Source organism: Hordeum vulgare, chromosome 5H (genome assembly GCF_904849725.1).
Source record: "Hordeum vulgare subsp. vulgare chromosome 5H, MorexV3_pseudomolecules_assembly, whole genome shotgun sequence".
Lineage (NCBI taxonomy): Eukaryota > Viridiplantae > Streptophyta > Magnoliopsida > Poales > Poaceae > Hordeum > Hordeum vulgare.
Window position 1 is genome coordinate 559,389,383 of NC_058522.1, and position 20,971 is coordinate 559,410,353.

The 20,971-nt window shown below is 46.7% G+C and overlaps 2 protein-coding genes across 2 annotated transcripts; both read left to right on the plus strand.

Moving 5' to 3' along the window:
* Positions 1 to 5,272: 5,272 nt before the first annotated feature.
* LOC123399152 (probable calcium-binding protein CML18) lies at positions 5,273 to 6,230 on the plus strand. Its single transcript, XM_045093574.1, has one exon. The coding sequence runs from the start codon at positions 5,410 to 5,412 to the stop codon at positions 6,028 to 6,030; it is 621 nt and encodes a 206-aa protein (XP_044949509.1). The 5' UTR covers positions 5,273 to 5,409; the 3' UTR covers positions 6,031 to 6,230.
* Positions 6,231 to 11,762: 5,532 nt separating this feature from the next.
* Positions 11,763 to 14,057, plus strand: LOC123452951 (60S ribosomal protein L24-like). The gene is made up of 6 exons (XM_045129697.1): positions 11,763 to 11,857; positions 12,376 to 12,419; positions 12,516 to 12,591; positions 12,690 to 12,791; positions 13,440 to 13,588; positions 13,731 to 14,057. The coding sequence occupies exons 2-6, from the start codon at positions 12,409 to 12,411 to the stop codon at positions 13,876 to 13,878; spliced, it is 486 nt and encodes a 161-aa protein (XP_044985632.1). The 5' UTR covers positions 11,763 to 11,857; positions 12,376 to 12,408; the 3' UTR covers positions 13,879 to 14,057.
* The last annotated feature ends 6,914 nt before the right edge of the window (positions 14,058 to 20,971 follow it).

The following is a 20,971-nucleotide window of genomic DNA, read 5'->3' on the forward strand; positions in this document are numbered from 1 at the left end:
GAAGAACTACATGGTATAGGTTTGAGTTGCACGTGGCAAAGTTGTGTCTCAATAGCCCTAAAACCACTTATATATATAGGAGAAGGGGAGGGGCTAGCCTTCGGGCTCAAGGGAGCCCCAAGGGCGCCAACCGAAGGGGAGGAGGTGGACTCCCACCCCAATTCAGTTTGGGGGAAGGAGTCCACTCCTTCCTTCCCACCTCCCTCTTTCCTTTTTTTTCCTTTCCTTTGGTATTTTCTCTTGTGGCGCCATAGCCCTCTTGGGCTGGCCTCACCATCCTACTAAGGGCTGGTGCACCACCCTAGGGTTACTGGGCTCACTCCCGGGTGGGTGGGCCCTTCCCGGTGAATACCCGAAACCCATTCGTCACTCCCGGTACACTGCCGGTAATGCCCGAAATCTTTCCGGTGACCAAATGAAACCATCCTATATATCAATCTTCGTTTACGGACCATTCTGAAAACCCCCGTGACAGACATGATCTCATCCGAGACTCCAAACAACCTTCGGTCACCAACACATATAACTCAACTATACTAAAACATCATCGAACCTTAAGTGTGCAGACCCTGCGGGTTCGAGAACTATGCACACATGACCCGAGACACTCCTCGGTCAATATCCAATAGCGGGACCTAGATGTCCATATTGGATCCTACATATTCTACGAAGATCTTATCGGTTGAACCTCTGTGCCAAGGATTCATATAATCCCGTATAACATTCCCTTTGTCCTTCGGTATGTTACTTGCCCGAGATTTGATCGTCGGTATCCCTATACCTATTTTAATCTCGTTACCGGCAAGTCTCTTTACTGTTCCGTAATACAAGATCCCGTGACTTACACTTGAGTCACATTGCTTGCAAGGCTTGTATGTGATGTTGTATTATTGAGTGGGTCCCGAGATACCTCTCCGTCACACGGAGTGATAAATCCCAGTCTTGATCCATGCTAACTCAACGGACACCTTTGGAGATACCTGTAGAGCACCTTTATAGTCACCTAGTAACGTTGTGACATTTGATACACACAAGGTATTCCTCCGGTGTCACTGAGTTACATGATCTCATGGTCATAGGAATGAACACTTGACATGCAGAAAACAATAGCAACAAAATGACACAATCACATGCTACGTTCATAGTTTGGTTCTAGTCCATCACATGATTCTCCTAATGATGTGATCTAGTTATCAAGTCACAACACTTCCATATGTTTAGAAAACCTTCACCATCCTTGATCAACTGGCTAGCCAGCTAGAGGCTTACTAGGGACATTGTTTTGTCTATATATCCACACATGTATCTATGCTTTCATTCAATACAATTATAACATGGATAATAAACGCTTATCTTGAAACAGGAAATATAATAATAACCATTTTATCATTGCCTCTAGGGCATATTTCCAACAGGGAGTGAGTCCACGCTCCACCATGCCTTGGCACGTGAAGATCAAGTACTCCTCTGCCTCAAGCCTAGCTTCCACGGTCCCCATCTTCTTCGGCCCTTGAACATCCCGGATGTGAAGCACCCCATCATGCATCTCAATGGTTTGAGGGTGCTTCATCACCTCCAGTTAGTTGGGGTTGATGACCCTCACGAAGAACTTGTCCTTGGACGATCATGATAAGGCCATGGTAATCTAGATGTGTCAGAAAAACAACACGAAACAAGAAAAACAACATGAAATAAGAGTACATGATTTCTCCATGGTACAAGGGTCAAATCATGGGGAGATATATATAGAGATAATTTTTATACAAGGAAATACGTGTTTCACAAGAAAATGGAGCCAGGGAGGTGCCCGAGGGGCCCACTAGACACCAGGCCGTGCGAGGGGGCCTGGTGCGCCCTCGTGTCTATTGGACACCTAAGTTGCCTTCCCGTGTGTTTCTCGGTTTCCTAAGTTTTCTAATATTCCAAAACTGACAGAAAATATTTTTGTGGATTTTTCTAAGTCCGTTTACTTACCGTATCACATACCTCTTCCTTTTAAGGGTTCTCGAGTGTTGTGGAAGGTCTCCCTAATGTGCTCCTCTGGTGTCATGGTTTGGATAATATTTGTTTCAACATTAATTGGTGTACCTGAGATATAGTGCTTTATTCTTTGTGCATTGACCACCTTCGGGTTAGTGCCTTCGGGATTATTGATCTTAATAGTTCCAAACCGATAAACTTCTTCGCTGATATATGGTCCTTCCCATTTGGAGAGAAGTTTTCCTACAAAAAGTCTAAGAAGAGAATTGTACAATAGAACATATTCACCAACTTTGGATTCTCGTTTTTGAATTCTTTTGGCATGCCATCTTTTAACTTTTTTTTTTGAATACTCTGGCATTTTCATAAGCTTGGGTTCTCCATTCATCTACTGAGCTAATATCAAATAACCTCTTTTCACCAGCAAGTTTGAAACCGTAGTTGAGTTCTTTAATTGCCCAATAAGCTTTATGTTCTAATTCAAGAGGTAAATGACATGTGTTCCCATAAACCATTTTATAAGGAGACATACCCATAGGATTTTTATAAGCTGTTCCATAGGCCCACAATGCATCGTCTAATTTCTTAGACCAATTCTTTCGAGACTAATTGACAGTCTTTTGCAATATTAATTTTATCTCTCTATTGTTTAATTCTACTTGATCACTAGACTGGGGATGATAGGAGATGCAATTCTATGGTTAACATCATATCTAGCAACCAGCTTACGAAAAGCATAATGAATAAAATGTAAATCACCATCAGTCATTAAGTATCTTGGACTCCAAAACCTGGGAAAATTACTCCCTTGAGCATGTTAATAGAGGTGTTATGATTAGCACTATTGGTGGGAATAGCTTTGACCCATTTAGTTACATAATCAGCAGCAACCAAAATATGTGTGTACCCATTGAAGGAAGGAAAATGTCCCATATAATCAAATCCTCAAACATTAAATGGTTCAATAACAAGCGAATAATTCATAAGCATTTCCTGACGTCTACTAATGTTACCAATTATTTGGCATTCATCACAAAAGAGCACAAACTTACGAGCATCTTTGAAAAGAGTAGGCCAATAAAATCCAGACTGTAATACCTTTTGTGCAGTTTTATGTCCCGCGTGTTATCCTCCATAAGCCTCGGAGTGACACTTTCGAAGGATTTGTTCCTCTTCATGCTCAGGTATACAACGTCTAATAATACCATCTACTCACTCTTTATAAAGATGTGGGTCATACCAAAAGTAATGTCTTAAATCAAAAAAGATTTTTTTAATTTTGTTGATAGGTGAAACTAGGTGGTATGTATTTAGCAATAATATAATTAGCATAATGAGCAAACCACGATGTCTTATGAGAAACATTGACCACAACTAGTTGTTCATGAGGAAAGTTATCATCAATACGTAGTGAGTCATCAAGAACATTTTCTAACCTAGACAAGTTATCACCTATGGGGTTCTCGGCTCCTTTTCTATCAATGATATACAAATCAAATTCTTATAGCAAGAGAGTCCACCTAATAAGTCTAGGTTTAGCATCTTTCTTTTTCATAAGATATTTAATAGCAGCATGATTAGTATGAACAATTACTTTAGAGTCAACAATGTAAGATCTGAATTTATCGCTAGCACACGACAAAAATTTGGCTGACGTCGTCCAGGCCCTCCATTTGACCTAGCCAGCTTCACGGTCCAATGGGACCCAGCTCGTCTCTTTGTCGTCTAGTGGCCGACGACAAAGAATTGGCAGACGACAAACTATATCTTTGTTATCACCATGTTCTTTGTCGTCCGTTTTCTGCAAGCGGATGATAAAGACCTTATGTCGTCTGCTAGTAAACGGCAAAAAACTGACTGACAACAAATTTCGTGATTTCAATAGTGTATGTGGATGCACGGAAAAAATAGGAAAAAGTCTATTTTAAACCTTGAATTTGTAGAGGTTCCGCGAAATGAACCTTCAACTCGAAATCCTGTCGATTGCACCCTGGACTATGTAATCCCGGTCTAAAAAGAACCCTAGATTCGTTTGACAAACCGGGATTGTTCACTTGACCGGGATTGGGCTGCGCTACGAGGGGCACGCATGAAAAAGACTGGGCCAGCCCAATCAAGCCCATCTCGCTCTCGGACTTCATAATATTTACGGAAATAAAAAAAGTGAAAAAATGTTCACAAATTTTGAAGAAATAATCACGGATTTAGAAAGAATTCGACGATTTTGAAAACAAGTAAATGCATTTTTAAAATTAAAATTCAGAGATTTTCAAAAACATTGTGAAGTCCACGGGTTATTTTATACGTAGGAAGCACCTCAAAATGGTTTTTAACATATGATTAACATTCTTTTTTAGAATACATGTATTTAAAAAAATACATCATATGCATGCAAGGGGAGCAAGGTCGCAGCGGGCAGCAGCGCCGCTAGCGAGTAGTAGCAGCGGTGGAGCAGCTGACGCACGTAGGCAGCGACAGCAAGCATTGGTGGCGGCAACAAGCATCTGCAGCAGCAGTGGGAGCATGCAGTTAAGGTGCAACAACAACGATGAGCAGCGGTGGCTGCGGAGCGCGGAGTAGCAAGAAGCAGCTATGCAGCTAGTAGCAAAGCAACGGCAGGGCGCGGGCTCGCGCGTGCGGGCACGTGCATGGCACGGTCTAAATTTTTTATTTTAAATGAAAAAACTAAAGCGAGCTGGTCTAAAAAAAACGAAAAATACTAAAGAAGGACGGCCCATTATCTAAATCCCGGTTGAAATTTGCTAGGGTTCGATTTAGACCGAGATTCCATAGTTCAGGATACAATCGACCGGGTTTTTGATTTAGGAGTTCGTTCCATCAAACCTCTACCAATACAGGGTTTAAAATAAACTTTTTCCAAAAAAATATAAGAAGCCATTCAAATGCGTCCGCGGATGCGGATGTGCTCGGATACGTCCGCGCGGCCGGATTTGCCCCGGCTATAGATGCTAATAAGCAATCAGTGGGAAATTTCCACAACGACAAACCACACTGTGCGTTTGGCCTGTACCACTCACATGCACAGCTAGATGAAAGACTAGCTGGTCTGGTGAAAAACTAACTCATCACGCACAAAAGTCTGAAAGTCATATGCACAAAGCCAGGACAAGTAGCGGTAGTGGTAGATTATTAAGACAACGGTCGAGAAGTCACCAAAAGTAGCCGTATCCTTTATCAATAAAAGGTAGCCGTGTGATATTCAGAACGACTTGCCGCGAACTTCCGCCCCCGCTTGCGTGACTCCTTCTCCAAGTTCGATCCTGTCTCCCCATACGGCTATATAAATACAGTCGTTCTTGGATATCACCACAAGCGTTCACAAAGCTTCAGCAATTACAAAGCCATCTGCACGTGTCCGTCGACCTGCATACTACTGTAACTCTGTAAGTGCCCGCCGCGACCGCAAGCATGTGCCAAGCGGCGAGAGCGTACCACAACAATGGCCTGATCGCGTCGGTGTCGTCTCTCCTGATCTCGCTCGTCATGAAGCCCCTGGCCAAGAGCGCCATCCTCACGGGCCGCAGCATCCTCGCCCTCGTCGCCGGCGATGGCGACAGCAGCTCCGTCGTCGCCGTCGCCGACGCTCCACGTGGGCGGCATTGCGATCGCTGCGCCGCGTGCGAAGACGGCGCGCGCCTGTCGGGCTCCGACGCCGCGGCAGTCATGGCGAGCCTCGGCCTCGTCGTTTCACACGGTGACGACGACGACGACGACGACGACGGGATGGTTGAGTGCGGCGGGTGCGAGGCGATGTCGGTGGTGGAGGAGGTGGCGTGGGGGAGCAAGGAGGCCGGGGAGGCGGAGCTGCGGGAGGCGTTCGGGCTGTTCGACCGGGACGGGGACGGGCTGGTGAGCGCGGCGGAGCTGTGGGGCGTGCTGCGGAGGCTCGGGATGGCCGAGGGCACCAGGTACGAGGACTGCGCCAGGATGGTCGCCGCCGCGGCAGCCCGCCACGGCGACGCTACCGGCGGCGTTGACGCCGGGCTCGGGTTCCCCGAGTTCAGGGCCATGATGGAGCACGCGGTTTAAGTACGGGAAGTACGTAGTTAAACCTAATTAAACGGTGGTGCAGCACGGGTTTGCACTGTTTCAGCCATGTCCATACACGCTTTCAGTTTCAGTTTCAGCCATGCTACTGGCATTGGACGGTAGGAAATGAGTAGTAATACTATGTTTTACCAATGTCGTTGAATTTATAATAAGATGTATGCGTACAAGTTTTCAGTTAATTAATTAATTAATCAGTTGACTGAAAATGTATGCGTTGACCTCGTAACACACGATCGTTGTAGCTTCTGAGTGTGGGCAGTGACATCGATGCCCATCTTGCTAGCTCAACCGAGAGAGATGTTTGTGTATCATGTATGTATGAAGATGGAGTGATCTTCCTTGCAAGACAAGGTACACAACACACGTATTACGGTCCAATGCCTTGGCGTGCAATTCTCCCTTCCAGCATGTACTGGACAAACAAAAAGTTGACAGTAAAACATAAATTTGTTTGCCAAGGTGAGGGGTATGATCGACCGATGCACCACTGCCGGAAGCTCGCACGAAACTTACGTGGGTACGTCACGTATGCAAATAATCTGAGCTCTGAATGACTGAATCGTGGCCAGATGCTGGTCCGCCGGCAAGCAGGCAGCGGCCACCGACGTACAATATCATTCATGTGTTGGTTGCATGCATGCCTGCAAACGTGGTCGGTCCGGTCGGCAACCCGCGGTACATCAGCAGTCCAGCGCCAAAATGTATCTGCCGACCAATGATGTTTAGTAGGAGCAGGTCGTGCTGTCGGTTGTCGTAATGTAGGAACCCTCGTCAGCATCTTTCGGTTCATAATTCTCTCATAAGGGTCAAGGGAAATAATAAGAGGATGACAAACAGACAAATGAGCTTGCCGCGACCATCGGCAAACGTACGTGGTGTATATGTTCCTACAGCCCTCAACTTGGCCTACTTTATTCGTTGTTCAGCGTTCTTGTAGTCGACCTGATCCATGGCCTATTAAAATATATCGACTCACATAAGAGCAATTTTAATTGGAAGATCCATTTGATCCGCCGTAGTTTGTTTGAGGCACGGACAAAAATAATGACCCAACGCGTCGATCCATTGCCAAAATGCGTCTGCTTCCCGTCCGCGCCGATCCATTTTCGGTTAAATTGGGACTGAAATGCATTCGCGTCCGCGCGCGCGTGCTCTCGCTGTCCATCCCCAACCACCGCCGTCAACATTATTTTTGACGTCATCATTGAGTCCACGCGTCAGCGACCGCGGTCGGTCTTTTTTAATCCAAGTGTGCGATGAGATCCGCCGTCTGCTTACAGAACACCGCCCGTCCACATCCACCCCCTCCTCGGCGACCAAAACCATAGCACCATGGTCGGCGGCTTCCCAAACAAGGGCAAGGCCCCGCTCTACCCCCGCGCCATCTCCCCGCCATCGTCATCCCACCGGCATCGCCAGCGTGTGAGCGTCCCGGTGCACCAAGCGCGGTGGCACTGGGAGCACCGTGTGTCGTTCCCTTACCCCGATGTCACGTTGTCGCACAACTGGCATCTGGATCCTAAGAGGATTCCGGTGGCAGCCGTGCCACGGACGACACGGGTGCATGCGCAGGAGGTGAGCCGCCGTTGGCGTTTGCTAACGACGGAGCAGCGACTGGACCTTGCGTACGTGGCCGACTCCGCTAACTGGACGTGTGGTTCGCGGTGGAGCACGAGGAGCAGCGCGTCGTGGCGTGCGCGAGGAGGCCCTCTGCCACACCCGCCTGTCGTCAGCGACGAGGACCAAGAGGCTGAGGCCGCCTACCAGGCGGCGCTCGTAGCTGTTCTCCACGACAGCGAGGAGGAAGCGCGGCGCACGGCTGACGAGGAGGCGGCGTACCAGCAGCAGCTCGCGGAGGCCATCGCGCTGTCGGCCGTCGACGACTGCGTCGTACCACCTCCGCCGAAGCCCGAGCCCATGGAGCCGCGGGAGGTCTACCAGTAGACCGGCGACGTCCACGAGTTCGCCACTGCGCCGCCCATCTGGCTGGGTGCGACACCGCAGCAGGAGCAAGCCTACCTCGAGCACCGGAGGGCGCAACGCCTACGGGCGGAGCGCGTCGAAGGCCTTCGGCTGATGGAGCTGGAGAAGGAGGCGGAGGAGGAACGACGGGAGGTGTAGGCGGAGGAGCGTGCACGTGCTGCTGCGCTGCCACAGCCACCCGCATAGCCCTCGTCAGCGGGACAGACGACGGAGGCGCAAGCAGCTTTGCTCTGGAACACGGCGTTCCCCTAGGCCGGCCCTGCGCCTACGTTGGTCGACCTCACCGGCCCCGATGACGACGACGCTGCCGACTAGGGCTGCCATCGTAGTTTTAGGTTTTTTATGTTTAATAAATGTAATGCGGACGCGTGGACTCTCGCCGGCCTTCGTGGCCGCCTTTTAATGTTTAATTATGCACTTGTGTATTTTTTTCGCCGGCAAAAATGGGTCGGGCCAGCGTTGGCGCATGCGCTGACCCATTTTGCGGAAGCGGACGTTCGCGTCCGCCTGGCCGACTCAAATGAACAAAAAGCGGACAAAATCACCGTCCGTTTGGGTCGGTCCGCTGAAGTTGCTTTAACTCCTTTTGCTTAGTCAGGTATCAGCATATTTAACTCCCCCGACGTCGTTTTCTCTATCATAGAGTCAGATTTTTGTGCAGCTCTTTCATGTTGTTGAAATTTGAACAGATTTTGATAGTGTTTCCAAATTTGAGACTGTCACCGAGCAAGCACCCTAGAAAGAAAGCCCTCCATCCAATGTCCTAAGGGAAAGGGTTGGGGATGGGGATCAACTTGTTATTAGAGTTAAATGCGTTGGGTTGGAGAAAGAATGAGAGACACATATGTGATGCGTAAGTGATGACAGTCAGACGAGGTAAATAAGTTGTCCGGGCGATAAATTTTAATGACGATATTGAAAGTTTATATTGCAGATCCTAACCGAATCGTTTGAATCTCTTCATAATGCAGATTGACACGAAAACTAAGGGCAAGGACATGATGCCACCAAAGGAGTAAGGTAAGCGCAAGAACGTGGTGCCGACCTCAGAGGTGACGCCCATCCAGAGCCCGGTCACGCACGACGACGTGCCCGAGGAACCTCAGCAGCAAGCGTCGAAACTACGACTAGTACCATGGGATGGGAGGACCAACTAACTTGTGCAAGGTGATCATGTTCACCCAGCTCGAGGCCATACCTATGCTGCTGGACTTCACGAAGCACTTCACGTCCGTGCCGTAGGAGTTCAAGCTGAACACGAACACTGGCTGCTCCTGGAGGACCACTGTCCGGTTGTTGAACGAAGGGTCACCCTCGATCAAGGTTGGGCCACGTTCATCGCGGTCTATCAGATCAAGATAGGTTTCATGGTGACCTTTAAGTTGCTGACTCCGACATATGAAGGTCATCGTCTTCAATGACGATGGCATTGAAGTGGTAACCAGATGCGGGTGGCACGATGATGCTTTCGTCGTGAACATCTAGGACAACCCCTCGTATGATCAAACTACTTTTGTTTAATATCAAACTGCTTTGCATTTGAACTAGTCTGTTTAAGTGTGGCATAATACTTATAACTACTTACTTTTGTATTCTTTTGTGTGTTTTCTTTCTGATGCCATTTTGTGTTGGTAATGTCACCACCACACCGAAGAAGTTATGAGACAACGAGCGTTCCATGCAACCAAACGACAGGCCTTGCGTTTACGCATACACAAATGGGTAAGCAAACTCCAGAGTTTTTATGACACCTCATGCAGTCAAAAGTGTATGCAGACAATCAAACTAAATACATATATTAGTTTTTATGCATGTGTTTACCTTAGAGAGATCTTGTTGAACCATGCTCTACGGGGCGGGTCAGTTCTTGTTGAACGCCTAACAAACACGCCCATTGTGAGGCATTTTTTACTTAACAGCGGACGTCTTTGTTATAGGGCATTTTCGCAAACCGGTGCGTGCAGCTATTTGCGACCTGGGTTGGCCCATGTATATCTTCTTCTTTTTTTGGTTCAACGTTCCAAAAATGTGCGATCGTGGGGGGTCAGACTCAAGATGCAGCGACAACAACACAATTAGCGCTAGGCTATCGAGCGCCTAGTGCTTCGTAACTTGCTTTACTATTCTTATATGCATCTTCAATCGCGAGAATCCTTTTGTTTTCGGAAGCTTCCAGAAGTTTCCCAAGCCGGTTTTTCCCGTTTCGCTGGTCATTTCTGCGGCAGTTTTATTTGGGTTTTGTTATTTCTTTTTCCTTTTTTTATATGTTGTTATTTTTTTCATCGAATTTGTTCTTTTGTTTTTAAAATGATGTACTGTTTTAAAATTTTAAATTTTTGTTCAAATGTGATGAACTGTTTTTAAATTTGTTGAACTTTTTCAAATTCGATGACTTTTTCCAAATTTGGTGAACTATTTTCAAAATCGGTGAACTATTTTCAAATTTGATGATTTTTTTTGTCAGAATTGGTAAACTCTTTTCAAATCCGATGATTTTTTTAAATCGATATACTTTTGTCAAAATTGATGTACTTTTCTAAAATTTAAATGAACCTTTTTAAATTTCATAATTTTTCTCGGACTCTCAATTTTTTTGATTTTTTGATTTTGATTTATTTGTTTTCTTGTTATTCAAAGTCAATGGTTGAAACCAGTCAACTGCGACCAAAACAGCGCTCGTGCCAGCGACCACGCGAAATGAGTCAAGGGCTCGAAGCGTGCGAGCGCTCCGCTCGTGTAACTGGGTCGGCCCAAAACCAAGCTACTGTAGGCGGCAGCTCTGGATCGGGCGTCCACAGCGCCGAGAGCTCCTTAAGCACCGGCTAGAAGAACCAACGCCCATACACCTATAAAATGGGCCGGCCCAGTTTCAGGGCAGAAATTATATAAAAAAAGCAAAAAAAAGTGAACACAAAAAATTAGAAAAGTGGAAAATGGTTCACAAATTTTAAAAGAAACTATAACGAATGAGAAAAAATTAATCGTGATCTATTTTTTTCACGATTATTGAAAATTAGTTCATGAATAAAAAATATATTTTAAAAAGTTTGCTGAACTGAAAACGAAATCGGAAACCTTAATAAAGTTCATCATTTTTGAAAAAAATTTATCCATTTCAAAAAAAGTTTCATCAAAATTTGAAACCATTTCATCCATTTAAAAAAAGTTCATAGAATTTTAACTAAAAAATTCATAAATTTTTGAAAAGGGTTCAGTGATTTTGAAAAAAGTTTCTTCATTTGAAAAAAGGTTAACTAGAAAAAGGCTGCACTTTTTAAAATTTAAAATTTATATATAAAAGTAAATTGGATATGAAAAAGTAATAGAAAGATTAAAGAAAAGAAGAAGAAAAATAAAAAGAGAAAAACCAAAGAAAAACCAGTCCAAAAAACCTAAATGAAAAAACCTTCTAGGAAGCTTCTAGAAACTTCACAAAACCGAAATAATCTTCCTCCCGCTGGGCCGGCCTATTACTTAAGCAAAATGCATTTTAACCGACGCCTGCAGCGCTAAATAGGATTTGCCTACAGCACCGATTATTGTCTCCCCCATTGTGACTCTCAATTTCCCATTTCGCTGAGTGAGGCCCAATAGCTCTGACATCAAACTGACACGGCCCATTTTCACAAGGGACCGCCACCGATCGGCCCATATGGGCTTGGGCGGCCCAGATCCTCTCCAAGGACCGTATAAAAGAACCAGGGCCGGTGCCCGGCGGAAACCCTAGCTGAGGAGGCTGCGGGAGCAGAGCAGGAGAGCGGCAGCTCGCGCGCGCGCGCCCCCAATCCCTGCCGCAGCCGGAGCCCGCCGCTTGCATCCCAAGGTGAGAGACTCAACAAGGCGCCTCTTGATTTGTTGATACATCCAGTCGGATGCGCGAATAGTTTTACACTTCGTTGTCAAAATTCCATCTGCTGACGCTCTTTGCGTAGTTGGTTTGTTCATGCCGTTGTAAGAGCTGCTTGAGATCCTCTACTGGTAGTCTGTGTCATTTCATTCATCAATCATGTTAAAGATCAGTTATATCTGCCAACCATTAGCCCCAGCGGTGGTTGTCTTGTCCCTCCGTCTCAACGGCGACAATGTGCGTAATTTAATCTTGCATTAGAGTTTTTCAACCTCCCCTGATCTGTACATTGTTCCTACGATTCGTTCCTGTTGTTTGAAACTTATGATGATGCACTGTAGTTCAGGATAGTTCCTGTTGTTTTTCAGTCCCCCCTGTTCTGTACATTGTTCAGTAACGCTCCCAGCAAGACTTTGTCTTTGAAGCTGTATTATTAGGGGGTTAATGCTTCTTGATATTGTGAGTGCTGATATCCTTGCATTTAATTTGTATAGGAGGAGCTTTGAAGGTTTGTCAGGGCGGACAAGATGGTTCTGAAGTATGCTACTCTCTCTGATGTTGTGTAGGGATGTTAAAGATTTCTATAACTGCTTGCTACAATTTTACTTATATTCCTGCAAATGTGTTCATGCAGGACAGAGCTCTGCCGTTTCAGTGGTGCCAAGATATACCCCGGGAAGGGTATCAGATTCATCCGTTCAGACTCTCAAGTAAGCCTGTGTGCCCCTATCGGTAGTGTGCATGGAATGAAATAAGTAGACATTTGCTAAAATTGTGCTGCACTTTCTGTGGCTGTACCCAAAACCAGGTCTTCCTTTTCTCCAACTCAAAGTGCAAGCGCTACTTCCACAACCGTCTCAGGCCTGCTAAGCTCACATGGACGGCCATGTTCAGGAAGCAGCACAAGAAGGTGTGTGCAAATAAGCCAGATCCCTTTATTGATGTATTGCACATGTTTATAATCTTAATAGTATGTCCTATTAGAGTGTTTTGCTTGTGCAATGCTCTGGTAATTAGTTGGCCTGCTAAAATATTTCTCCTGATTAATACTCACTCCGTTCCTAAATATTTGTATTTCTAAAGATTCAACTACGAACTACGTACGAAGCAAAATGAGTGAATCTACACTTTAAATTATGTCTATATACATCCGTATGTAGTCCGTAGTGAAATCTCTAAAAAGACAAATATTTAGGAACGGAGGGAGTAGTTTCATTTATCACTCGCTTGTGGCAGTCAGCAAAAGTGACATACCTAATCAGTCTCAGGGACTAGGATGATTTGGTTACCATGTTGCCGATTAGTCTGCTTTCTGCTGACAACATAAATGATATATAGCCTAATCGAGTGTACTTTTCAGTCATTTTGCTCTATTGCAAGTGGATGTATTCTTTCCGCAGTTTTCATCTCTGTTTAATTGTTTTTTAATCCGTTTCAAGAAAAAAAAGTGTTATAATCAATGCTCCATGTACTCACTTGCGTTGTTTTTTAAGCAACCCCAAACAGTATGTTTGTGCATATCAAGTGGTGCTTATAATTTGTGGCGGTCTCATTGCAGGATATTCATGCTGAGGCTGCAAAGAAGAGACGCCGCACCACCAAGAGGCCGTATTCCAGGTCAATTGTAGGTGCTTCGCTTGAAGTTATCCAGAAGAAGAGAGCTGAGAAGCCGGAGGTCCGTGATGCAGCAAGGGAAGCAGCTCTACGGTAATAGCATCCATCCGCATAATTTGCTGTGTGTTTCTGTTCCTGTTTAATCAATGTACAACATCAGGACATTCTTGCCGCCTTGTTTTTCTACCTGATGTATATCTATGAGTTACTTAAGGTGGTGACTGCTCTATAACAGTGAGATCAAGGAACGCATCAAGAAGACCAAGGATGAGAAGAGAGCTAAGAAGGTGGAGGTGACGAAATCCCAGAAGACTGCCGGAAGAGGCAATGCCCCCAAACCCGGGAAGGCCCCTAAGCTTGGCGGTGGCGGCGGGAAGCGCTAGATGACGTTGCTGCCGATCAGCGTTAAATTTTGAACTAGTTACATGATGTCTTACCCCGTATCTTTAGGAAGTTTTTTGCCCAAACCTGCTGGTGCTGTTGGTATGCAGCATCTGGGTCACAATCAGTGTGAAGATTGTTTTATTTTTATCTGATCAATGTGAAGATTGTTTTATGCTTATCTGGTTTATGTTTCTTTCGCGCCACATTGTGGATGTTTGTTTGTTGTCTTCGTGAAACCTCTCTCACACCTTTGTAACTGGATGTTAATCATCGATGCGGAGCATGGCCGTCATAATGTGACCTTGAGCTGGTTATTAATTCAACGGACGTGGCTGCGGATTCTATTGTAATTCTCTTTAAGACCGGTACTGGTCTATTGTAATTCTAAACTAAATTTTTTATTTATTGCCTTTTGGGTATAACGATCACTCTAAGATGCATGATGGTGAATATAATGATGACGCTAGGAATCGTCTAGCATCGGTCGGCCAAGAGGAAGAAAGGAAATGAGAAGGAGACGAGGAGAGGAAGAAAGGAAATGAGAAGGAGGCGAGGAGAGGAAGAAAGGAAATGAGAAGGAGACGAGGAGAAGGATTAAAAAACGCAAGTTGATGACACAAGAAATGAGTCTTCCAAAAAGAGGAAGCAAGAAAAGGTAGAGATAGAGGAAAAGAAAACCAAGAGAAGGGAGCCAGATGGGATGATGCTATGTAAGAACAAATAGCGTAAAAAGAGACGAAGAATTGTAGGCTCCAAATTCACATGAACATGGAGGTGCATAAGCTCAAAATTCAAGAGGATCTGGCAACAATTGAACGTATAGGCAGCTAGAATCCGACGCCAGAATTTTGGGAGAAGGCACGAATGAGGGTTATACGTTTCCAAGAACCACGAAGAGGGGATTCTTTTAACCAGCCATCAGCTATGGACTTTGGGAAGTTATTCAAAAATATGCACAAAAAGATAATAAGGATGCTGCTGGTGAAGTTGCATTGTACATATAACTCTAATTAGTCTACACAATCTACAACTGTACGATGAGAGGACTCCATACAGAAACAAAACCAATCCTTTGCATGATCCATGATTTAGAAAAGGCTAAAAAAATTAAACATCAATTAGTATTTACCAGCAAAAAGGCCCTGCTGAGCAACAAACCTATAGTTTCTTTAGCAAAAAACAAAACCTGCTCATCAATTCGCCATTCAGAACTCATGAGTACTCCCCAAATGAGCATTCCCCAACCTTCATCCTATGGAATCTGTTGCTATCTCTCAATAGCATCTCCCTTCCTGTGGATTTAGAGAGATACATTACTTGATTGCAGAATGAAAATCTGCACGCACACACACGGAGATTCTCAAATATCCTTATTGGTTTTGTTGGTGATGTGGTAATCAAACCAAATGCCGCGACAATCTTCTCGCTGTGCTGAAGCAGACACTCCTCTTCGAGCTCATCCGATATGTCATGGAGCACAATGCTTTTGTCTGGTACATAGCATAATTCAAGTAGCCCAGTGCAATCATCGAAGCGTTTCAAACACTACACACCGGATCATCGTGGTGAAAGGTTGCCGTGGGACGGAGCTGCTCATAGAACAAGGCGCGCGGAGCACGCACTCCTCTTCTCCACGGGAAGAAGTGTTGAGTAAATAGGCAATATTCCGAGTAGATTAATTCATGAAATAATTACTAACATGACATTGACTAGGTTCATGACATACTGATTACGAAGTATACTAGCAAGTACTACGCATATAGCAGAAACATCTATGCATATAGGCAATACTACTAGTGCAGACAGAAACATGAGAGAGATAAACATATCATACCCTCCGATCGGCCAATTGGCCGTAGCAGCAGCGGTGGCGGCGGCAGCATCCTCTGCCGCCTTCTTCTCGGCTTCGGCCTTCTCGCGGACGAGACGGTCAGCTTCGCTTGGTGAAGACATGGCGATGACGAGGGCGACGCGGACGTAGACGAAGCAGACGGACGGAGGCGAGCAGTCGTGTGATCGCTCCCCAAAAACCTAATCGCCCCTCTCCCGTACAGGAACCGGAGAGGCGGGGTTTCGGAGGCCTGCTCTCCCGTCGACCGTTTACGCGGTAAACGGGACGGAGTAGCCGGCGGCAGCAGCAGCAGCAAAAAGAACGAACGCGTGAGGCAGATGCGATCTGATTCTCGTGACGGCTAGGGTAGGCGATGGCTTGCTTATAAAGGCGGCTGGGTGGAGAGACGTGGGCCGAATCCACGGCCGAGTCGGTAACAGCCCACGATCCGACGTCTCGGATCGTGTCGTGTCCGTTACGCATTCTCCGTTCCTGACCGGCAAAAATAAGCGCGTAGGTATGAGCTCGGCTCGTTCCTGCAACCTGCGGCGCGACGCGTCGGGACGAGGCGAGGCGTGGCGTGGCGAGGCGGGCGGCGGAGGAGGAGTGCACGAGGGCACCTTCTCTTCTCACTCTCCAATAGCATGTGGAAGGGTGTGACATCCTCGACTTTTGCTACAGTAATTATTGTAATTAAGCTACAGTGATCAACCGCTAATGATGCCACGTCATCGAATTCCCATCTCAGACCCGCGTTAATTCAAGTTTGTCCGGATCCAAAATTTGAAAACAAAAGAAACGTATTCTATAAATTCATGTTAAATATTAAAAGAATATGTATATAAAAGAGAGAATTAAAAGTATGTATAATAAATTGTAAAAGAAAGTATAATAAAAGAAAGTATTTAAAAAGAAAAATCAGATAGTAAAATAAATAGGAAAGAAAGAAATAATAAAAAGGCAAAATAAAACAAAACAAAACAAAACAACAAAAAAAAAGAAAAAAAAAGAAAAAGCAACCCCCACCCTCTGGCCCAGCTGGGCCAAGAGGCCCAACCGGCGAGGCCCCCCGCGCCCCCTCCCCCAAACCCTAGAGCCCCCCTGGCGAGCAAGCCCCCCCTACTCCCTCCCCCCGAGCGCCGCCAGCCTCCCCCTCGTGGGGGGCCCCACCCCCCCCACCGACAGCGCCACCAACTCCCCTCGAGGGGCTCCCTCCCCACGAGCCCCCTCTCTCGGTCCTCTCCCCCACCCCACCGCCACATCTCCCCTCCCAGTCCCCCACGCACGAACCAGACCCCCCCACGAGCCCACCTCTCCCACGTCGCCTCCTCCCTCCCAGATCCTCCCGCCGGCGGCCTCTCCCCCCCGTCGGCCCCTCCTCCTCCCTGGCCGGCGAGCCCTCCCGCCGGCGAGCCCCCCCGTCAGCAGCTCCTTCTCACCCGTGCCCCTCCTCTCCACCTCCTCCCCCTCCCGTCGGGTCCCTCCCGCCGGCGGCCCCCAGATCTCCCGCCGGCCGAGGCCCCTTGTTCTCCCACCGCGGCACCACCCCCCCTGGAGACCGACCCCAGGAGCCCCGTCGGCCGAGCCCCTCCCCGTCGGCGGCTCCATCCCGGGGGCCCCTCCTCACCGGGGCCCCTCTCGGCGAACCTCCGTCCGGCTCCTCCTCGCTGGCACAACCGACCGTCCTCATCGGCATCACCACCACCGTGTCATCACCGCCGTCAACCCCGTCTTTCCCGCGAACTCCGGCTTCACCGGCCCCTCCCGTCAACGTCGGTGAGCCCCTCCTCGGGCTCCTCCCACCATGTCGTTCTCCTCGCCGTCCCGGTTCCGTTCCGGCAAACGGGACCCCGATCCGTCGACGGTAGACTCCGGTAGGATGGATTGAACGTTTGGTTCTTCTATGTTGAGTTAGCAGAGAGTTGTTTCTGTGTTGTGTGTTGACACAGAGGGAGATGAGAGTTTTGAGAGAAAATAGAAAAACAAATGTTGTATTCCGTATATATGTATTGCGTATGTATGTATGAGATGTGTTGTATGTATTTGCGTATGCGGATATTGGAGGAATACGATATTTGCATGTTTATATCTATGGATAAAATCGAGTATTTTGGCCTAAGGTCACTTACCGGTGGGGCCAACGCACCCGCTGTCTATGACAGGGAGACCCCCCACGCGATAGTTAAAGTAAAAATAAAAATAATGTTTTTATTAAATAAATAAATAAATAGATATAATAATTAATTAATGAGTTAATGAATTAGTTAAATAAATATATAAGTTAATCTGTTAATTAGAATAATTAATTAACATAATGAGAGAATGCCACGTGGGTCCCTCATTAAATTAATCTGATAAATCAATATTTAATCGATATTAAAACTTGTGCCTATGACGTTCGGGACCCGCAAGTCAGTTGACCAGTCAAATGTTGATGTCAGCATGACATCGCGATGATGTTATAATAGGATTTTATTAAATCATTTAAATCTGTTTTAATTCCTAAATAATTAATAAAACTTTGAAAATTAATATTAAATAATCCGTAAGTCAGATCAAAATAATTTCAACATGAAAGTTGATCAGCAAAACGAGACGAACCCGGATACACGGCCCGTTCGTCTGTCACGCGTCCCTAGCATAGCAAACATGGAACATTTCCATCGTTTCGAGTATTACCGGTAGTAGCCCGAGACCCGGAAAATATCGTCAGATATTCTTCCGACCCGTCTATGACAGATGTTGCTGCGTTAGCTCATGTCTAGCCTGCATCTTGCCATGTCATGCTTTGTGTTGCATCGGTGCTATTATTTATTGTTTCTTCCCCCTCTTCTTACCGGTAGACCCCGAGACTGACGCTGCTGCCGGGTACATCTACGACCCTGCCGATCAGTCCTTTGCCGCAGAGCAGCAAGGCAAGCAAACTCCCCTTGATCATTCCTATATCGCCTATGTCTTTCTTCCTACTGCTTGCATTAGTATTTTTCCTACTGTTGTAGTTAGCTCCTATATCTGATGCATAGCCTGTTTTTGATGAACTGCTACTTTCAGTCCTGTACCTTTAATCTGCTTAGTATAGGTGGAGCAGTCATCCCCTCTGACCCCATAGATCAGTTGCCCCGCTTGTTTTCAAATCTCGATCTCTCATCGACGGGCCAGACCCGACACAGCACATTCACCCTCCTTTGTTGTACAACGCTACAGAGATACTATCGGGTACTGAGGGTGACACCTCACTAAGTACTCCTGATGATATCTCTGTAGTATAGCTAGTCGGTCGTGGTTATCGAGGGTGATTCCTCTTTCACCATTCCCGATGACGCCTCTGTCGTGCCACCCCGCGAGTGTGGGACCCCCGAGGGTGATTCCTCTAAGCCCACCTTGACGAGTACATCGTTCGGAATCCAACGAGGGTGATACCTCGGATTCCCCCCGATGTTACTACCACACAGTTACTCGACCATGTTACTGGGATCATTGGTGATTAGTTGTAAGACGGGTGGATTCCCGTGAGACTGTGTTGATGGCCTAATTAAAATGCTAATGGTTTTGGGTATTTTATCTGGGTTGGTCGGAGACTTTTTCGCACTAACCGGCTACGCGGGAAGAATTATGGGTACTCGGCGTCGCGGTATCAGCCGAAGCTTTTCAGATGCCAGCAATGTAGCGGCGCGCGCCCGAGTGGTCCCGAGATGCATCGCGCTTGTGATTAAGGGATGCTAGGACTGACGTCGGCCGCCCACACCACGTGCAGGAGCGTGAAGGGGAACTGGGCCCACGAACCCTTTGTGCTTAGGATTTAGACCGGCGGGCTGGCCTCTCTGATTAGTCTTAGGTGGGGCTGCGACGTGTCGATATTCCGAGGCCGGGCAGGACCCAGAAAAGTATGTCCGGCCAGAGTGTTATCGAGCGTGACGGGACATGTGGTGCACCCCTGCAGGGATGAAACTTAACTATTCGGATAGCCGTGTCCACGGTTACAGGACGACTTGGAGTTGTTCCCCGATCTTTTACAACTACAATTGTTACTTAACTGGATCATTAGTTTGCCTCGGGATTGCTTCCTCGCACGGAGTCGAGGGAGGATCTTTAGGCGTGACCTCACTTTAATATTGCTGCAACAATATGACTATTAATGTGTTACCCCTGTTCTACTCTCGTCTATTGCTGCAAGACCCTGAAGATGCTAGTCTTCGATAGGACTAGGCCTTCTCTCTCTATTCTCGCATTGCTGCAGTCAGTCCACATATAACCCCCCTTCTTTGATACTGATGCATAATTGGAATAGTTCTGATGTAAGACTTGCGAGTACTTTGGATGAGTACTCATCGCTGCTTTGCTCCCCCTTGTCCCCTTGATCCGTTTGCTGCGACCAGATGATGGAGCCCAGGAGATGGAGGTCCCCGCCGCCGACGACTGCTACCCCGACGGTGCCTACTACTACGTGGAGGCCGCTGATGATCAGGGGTAGTTAGGAGGTTCCCAGGCAGGAGGCCTCGCCTCGTTCGATCGTTGTATCTTTTGTGCTAGCCTTCTCTAAGGCACCCCATGTTTTATGTCTGTACTCAGATATTTGTTGCTTCCGCTGACTCGTGTGTTTATCGAGCTTTCGTATTCTAGCCCTCGAGGCCCCTGGCTTGTAATATGAAGCTGATGTTATTTTATTTGTGTCTAGAGTTGTGTTGTGATATCTTCCCGTGAGTCCTTGGGTTTGATCGTACGCATTTGCGTGTATGATTACCGTACGATTAAGCCGAGGGCGTCACAAGTTGGTATCAGAGCCAGGTTGCCTGTAGGTAGCCCCATTTCCAACTCCTTGGCCGAAGTTGAGTCTAGTGTTTGAAAAACTTTACTAACACTAATGTTGTGGCTTACGGGCCCACATCTCAATTGGGTGGTATTAGTATCTTTTACTCCTTTCCTATACTCTGGGCTGTACTTTCTCTTCTCTTTCGGGTCAAAGATTTTACTAACTCTAACATTAGGTTCTCGAATCACATCGATCCGGAGCGCTGGACTATCTACTCTTTTTCTCCTGAATATGTATTACACACACTGTCATTGACATCCGTCAATCTTATTTTCAGATGCGTCCCGCAAGACAGCACGTGCGCCTGACACAGGCCACTGAGACGACTGGGTTCCCGGCCATTTTGGTCGATCTCCTGACCAGGCTGGGATATCGCTGGTACCCCGAGTACACTCTGTTCGAGGATTTCCGCGAGTACAACCAGTACCAGTACCAGGCTGAGGTTCGCATC

Bases quoted from the DNA above. Each gene is read 5' to 3' on its own strand.
- LOC123452951 (XM_045129697.1), top strand. The intron at 12,592-12,689 runs GTAAGCCTGTGT...ACCCAAAACCAG, and splicing joins TCATCCGTTCAGACTCTCAA to GTCTTCCTTTTCTCCAACTC. The intron at 13,589-13,730 runs GTAATAGCATCC...GCTCTATAACAG, and splicing joins GCAAGGGAAGCAGCTCTACG to TGAGATCAAGGAACGCATCA.
- LOC123399152 (XM_045093574.1), top strand. From the start codon at position 5,410: ATGTGCCAAGCGGCGAGAGCGTACCACAACAATGGCCTGATCGCGTCG.